At 45.1% G+C, this 6,000-nt stretch overlaps 1 protein-coding gene across 1 annotated transcript in view; it reads right to left on the reverse strand.

Moving 5' to 3' along the window:
* The window catches only part of TENM4 (teneurin transmembrane protein 4), a gene marked incomplete at its 5' end in the record, with an annotated part of 46,058 nt that overhangs the window by 17,796 nt on the left and 22,262 nt on the right, over window positions 1-6,000 (reverse strand). The window contains one exon of the mRNA XM_009579161.1: window positions 957-1,253. Coding sequence (XP_009577456.1) covers window positions 957-1,253 — 297 coding nt within the window. The remainder of the gene's footprint in view (window positions 1-956; window positions 1,254-6,000) is intronic.

A 6,000-nucleotide genomic window follows, 5' to 3' on the forward strand; every position in this document is an offset into this window, starting at 1 on the left:
CCGTAGCTAGCTGCCTCTACCCAAATTCCCTGTGCCAATAGCTTTTACTGACTAAAGAAATAAAATTGGTAGAGCGACTTAAACAATGCTTGAAAAAGTACCCCTTGACACCTTCCAATGCCCAATTAATTCATTGTGTCTCCGTATCCTCCATTACTCCCTTTCTGCAAACTTCTGCCTGCGTGCTTATTTGTTCTGGGATTTTTTTTCGCACGTAACAATCGACACAGATTGTATAATACAAGGGGCAAGTCAATACTTTTTGCTTTTTAAAAGCTATGTTACTGTAGTTTCCTTAAACCGTTGTAGGAATACCCTCTGTGCAAAACTCAGGAATAAAAAATTCCATCCCCAGGTATGCAGCATATGGATCTATAGGACACTGGGCAGTGTAATGATGAATGGTAATACCTGGAAGAATTTAAGTCCCAATTAAGTGCCAATCTACAGAGTGCAGACTACAGAAAACACTGCAAAGCGTGCTACAGCAGTCTGGCTGCATTCATGCCTCGCACTTTTTAATTACATGTATTTCCTACAAAGCAGGAAAGGGCCACTCGAAGAAGGCAGGATGTCAAACCGTGTAGGTTGTTTTCACATGGAAAATCCTACTGGAAATTCCTACTGTTTATTCCTCTGACTTTAACTGAAGGTATTTTATATTGCAGCTAGCTCAGCAAAGGAATGTTGTGCTTAAAAAATCAAATGCCAAAGCTTCACAGCATTAAGATATGCTCTCAGTGTGACTGGGAAGAAACTTCCCAGGCTATTTTCAACTACTCTTTGGTGGTTTGGCGTGAAAGTTACTATGTGCACCTTAGTGTAGGCAGAAGAGGAGTATTGGACCGTAAGGACCATTCATCAGCTGATGTGAAGGAGCGCAGCTGTACTGAAGTCAAAGGAGTAAAGCCCATTTGCACCAAACGCATCATCTCGAGCCCTAAGAGGATTCTTACCTTCTCCAAGTAAGTGTAGCTCCATGATTTGCCATCAGCAAAGATCCTGGATGTAATTCTGCCAGACTGATCATACTCCATTCTTTCTGACATCGTGCCCCTCTGAATCCCTGCAATGTGTCCTCCTGGGGAATAGGTGACATTGACCCCGTTCAGTCTGCTGCTGGGTGACCAGAGACTGGGTCTCCCTGCCTGGTCGTAGAGGATGCGGAGCGTGAACTTGCGGTGGTCATCATAGATTTTCTCTGTCCTTGTCACACGATCGAAGTCGAGGGACAGCAGGTTTCTGTTGTGAACCTACAGGAAAGAGATGGAGGATTAGGAAGCTGGAAACAGTTTGACTTACAAAGCCTAGCCTTGTTTCACCAAACACCTCTTTAGACCACATTGGAGGGTATCCAGCTGTTCACTGCCTCTGGATAAGAGGCAATTTTTAAAGCAAAGAGTTGTCTTAATGTTGCTTCTGTTGACTTCAGTAATGAGAGGGGCAGAAAAACAGGGTACTTTTGAAACATCATCATGGTGAAGGAATATTGCCCATATCCGAAACTTAGGCTCAGGACTGCTACAGCTGATGTGACTATAGACCTACAGAAGATTGAATGACAACTTCTTGCGGTGAATATTTGCAAGGTACTCTGCTTATCAAACCTGGGATATATAGTCTTTTGCTTTCATGCACACGAAAAAATAGTAATACTTGTAGAAAAAAGATGGATGTTGTGTCAACATAGTGGAAAGCAGAGCTTTTCTCTGAGTTTACTGAATACACTGCATGCACTGGATGTTAAGCCTTTCCCCTGAGATGAAATATGGAGGCCTTGACCACTGTAGATGTTACACAGAGCAGGAACTTTTCTGTGAGAGCTGGAGTTTTAGCTTCATTGTCCTGGGGATATTCGGTGTTGCATAGTTACACTCCTGTTACCTCCACTGCCTCTGCATTTCCAAAGATCAAAGGTATTACTTCAAAGGTAGGAGCAGGAATACATTTTGATTCAGGGATTGTAGTGCACAGCAATACAAAAGAGAGTTGGTAATATAACTCATGTTTAGCTGCATGTGCAAGGAGACTTACAAAGCCACATCATCACAGTAGCAAAGTACTGAGCAAGGATGAAGAACTCATATTCCCAGTATGAGCTTGCCAGTGAAGACAGCTCTTTCTCCATCCCACCACTTTCAAACCTCTTTCAGCTGGTGAACCCTGCTTTTCTAGAAGGGTGCAGATTCTTCTCGGATGAATTTCAAACTCCAAACAGCTGGCTTGGTTTTCAGTTCCCTTTGCAACCCTTCAGCTGTAGTCAATAAACCAGGATTTGCAGGTTGCTGCAAGGTCTTCAGACTGCAAGTTAAACATACTGCCTTATCCTGCTCTAGGTAAAGCCAACGCTCTTGACCTGAGCACTGTTCTCATCCCAGCTTTGATCTTGGCGACTGAATTCCCACTATATTTTGAGGGATGTGGGAGTATCTGAGAGCTAAACAGCAAGAGAAAGGAGAGAAGGGATGTGGTAGAGCCAATGGAGAAGGGGTTCCTTAGCCCGGGAGGAATGGGAGAGGGAAAGGCAGGACCGCTGCGGTGCTTTCGTGCTGCGTGGGCAGACGTCTGGGCTGAAACTTGGAGAATGGGGACACTGCAAAATCAGAAGTCAAAAGAAGGCATCTCAAAAGCTGGGGTTGGAAAAGGCAAAAGCATGGCTGAGAAAATGTGGAAGTGAGCTGAGGGTGCGTGTGGCCAGCCAAGAGAGGAGGAATTGGTGCCATGACGTAAGGGTGAAGATAATGTAAGAGGAGGCAAGCGCAAAAATGATTTCAACGTATGAAGAACAATGGTAAAAGGCGGGTATGACTTGAGGAAATAAACAGCGTGGAAAGGTAGATAATGCTCCAATTAAATGTGTGTAAAGTAGAATGTAAATGGGCAATGGGGGAAAGAAGGAATCAGTCAACAGCCCACTGTAACAGGCAAGCTGGGAAATAATTAAAAAGGTATCAAAACTCTAAGTACAGATGCACACATGTAACTAACAGAGCAATTTGATATCTCATAGGTGCTTGCTGCTATAAATAGAGAAACAGAAGTGGCAATTGCTTGCAAAAAAAAAAAAAAAAAGCAAATCAGGAAGAAATAGCATCTCTGCCTTCCATCTATTCACGGAGCAGCTCCAGCCCGGCAGCTGCAGCTTCTTCTGCTACTGGTCTCTGCCAAGAGAGCTGGAAAGAGCTGGAAAGAGCTCTTCCAGGGCTGGGACAGTAATCCAGGCTGCAAGTGGCCTCCCTGATCAGTACGCCAGCAGCAGTGCCATTCACTGTGCTGGAAGGACCAAATAACAGGTCCCAGGATAGCTCTTAAGCTCAGTCCAAATCTCTGCATCCCACTACCGGTGCCCTAAGTCATTCCACCCTCCCCATGCTCTGGCAAGCAAATTCTGCAGGACTAGTTGGAACGAGTCTCCTTTTTCATGATTTTTTTTTTTTTTTCTTTTATGATTTGTTTTCTCCTGCTCTCTCGGTGTAATCTCTCTTCTCTCCGAGAAGTGCTGCAGTGCCAACAGCCACCCTTCAAGGGCAGAGTGAACCCTACCCTGCCAGATAGCCTCTGAACAGGGGCTAAATCTTTTTCATCCTTGTTCAAGGGCATGCCTTGAATAGAAGTGAATTTTCTGCAGAAGCACTGACAGGGCTGCAGGCTTCAGTCCAATAACCGTGTTCTACGGTGAGCAGCTAAATAAAGTGCCATCCTACATCCAGGAGTCCTTATTCTGGAACAGGGTCTGAAAAGCTCCTGCAAAAAGCTTTTTCCCCTCAGAGAGTTTGACAAGGCTTGTGATCAGCACAGGACTGAGACAGGGTAAATTTAAATCCACAGTTCACTGTGTATTTGACCTCTCCTCTACAATGTGTGAGAGATTAAATTCAACCCCAAACCCATGTTCTATAGTACTTTATTCAATCCCTTAGCTTGCTCTGGAAAAGCAAGAGCATAAACACACCACCATCTCTGATTTCTCCAAAGCTTCCTATGGAGCTCCTTTAGCTTAAATTATAATTAAAAAACATGGATTGATCTCCCTGGGAGCACAAGAGCACAAAAAGGGAAGATTTCTCACAAAAACACTCTGGCAACCTTCAGCAGAGGAGGGCAAACAATACTTCTGCAATAAGAACTCCAGGAGTCAACAACATCCACGTGATAAATGGCCGCCTACAAAGCAATTTCCCTGGCGAATTGCTAAAACCGTTGGGATGGCCATATCCAGACCTTGACACCTTGCAGAAATTGTGGAGATGATGCTGGACTGTCCTCGTTAGTCAACACACCAGGAATGGTTAGCAGCATATCCCAAGAGACCTCCTCTGGTCACGCTGGTTCTGGGGAGTGTCTGGGACACTAGGTCTTGATGCCACCATTAACCTGCTGCCAAGGTCTTGGGAAAACCAAAGTGAATTACAACAGGAGTTTCCATGGTTAAATAAATAAAAGAGCTGAGCCAGCAGCTCTGTCTCTTTTGGCTGTCCTATTTGCTCCACTGTCAGAGATTATTTTACATCTTTCTTTATTGAAAAACTCAAGTTTGTTTAAGAAAAAAAAAGGAAGCAGCTCTGTTCCTTGGAGCAGAGTTTACCTAACGCTCTCACTGCAGATGGAGTCTGTGTTGCTGTTGGCCAGTGATGGGTTGAATTCGTTGCCAGCCAATTTGCGGAGATATCTCGCTACTGGGTGGGTGGATCAGAGCATCACAACTTTCCATGGGGAGTGTGGGATGGGAGAAGGGAAAGGGGCTGCTTTAACATATTTGTGCTGCTTTACTGCTGCCTGGCCAAGCGCAGAGCCAGGTCAGCATTCATGGGACTGGGAAAAAGGCATCAGGGCTGGCCCCTTTCCCTTCATCCATGCAGAAGTCCCTGCCCCGTGCCTTATCCCTGCAATAAAGAAACACGTGCATTGTGTTATTTCTTAGGGGGGGTCAAGGAGGCAGCTGTGAAACTGGCCTCATCATGCTGGGAGCTGATCGAGCTCATGGCAACAGGTCATCAGTCCCCAAGAACACCCTGCAACTGCGGGAGGAAGGGCCACAACTCATAAAACGTGGATCCATGCGATGGCAGCAGAAAGGATGCTGGTTTCAGGGGAACTCCCTCTTTTACAGTGGTCAGATCCTGTTCTCCTCATCTCCAAGGCTTCGGGATGCTGCACCCTCTTTGGGCATGCTCTTTCCCCATGGAGCACCATGTCCTTGCTGCTGTCTCATGTGAGCAGTGGGGTGAGGGGAGAGGGAAAGGGGTGATTTACTCACATATGGCAGAAAATGATAACGCTTCCCAAAATGAACAAAAACATGTTGAACTTAACTTCCCTAAGCTTCTCCCGTGCCAGGGAAAGCAGCAATTACTGGTGCAAGGAAAAGAACATGACACACAGAATATGCTAAATGCCGGGCAATCTCCAGGGAGGCAATTAGCACCTTGCAGGTTTATGTCTTAGGGGTGCAGATGCTGCCATGCAGGTACAAACAGGCAGCTTACAACTTCTTGCACACCCTCAGCTACTTTGAACCCTGAACACAGCCATAACTGTGTCCTTCAACCGTGTAAGATGCTCTTCTGCTTCACTAGAAGGGCCCCGATAGGCTCAAAATGTGAATAAATGCTGGCAGATTTATGGGGACACAAGTAACCAGCCTGAAAACTCATTTTGCAAATGTTTTTCCAACTGCAGTACAATATAAAAGACACATTCTGTGTTTGAATCTACTGTGAAAATTTTGGAAGATAAAACTGACATGGGCAGCTGAGCTGCAGCTAAATGAGTGGAAACTGCTCTGAACACCAAATAGCTGTGACATAGCTGCAGATTTCAGAAGGCTCTCTCCTTTCAGAAAAAGACCTGTCTGATAATTTCATTGGTTATTAAAATAAAATAAAATAAAAACCCCAAAACAAACCAAACAAGAAGGGTGATGCCAACTGATCTGCAGCTATACAGCAGTTCCCACTGAAGGAGCAGCTTCAGCTTTCACTACTGTGTGCAGTTTTCCTG

This window comes from Fulmarus glacialis, unplaced genomic scaffold, assembly GCF_000690835.1.
Source record: "Fulmarus glacialis isolate BGI_N327 unplaced genomic scaffold, ASM69083v1 scaffold5316, whole genome shotgun sequence".
In the NCBI taxonomy this organism is placed as follows: Eukaryota; Metazoa; Chordata; class Aves; order Procellariiformes; family Procellariidae; genus Fulmarus; species Fulmarus glacialis.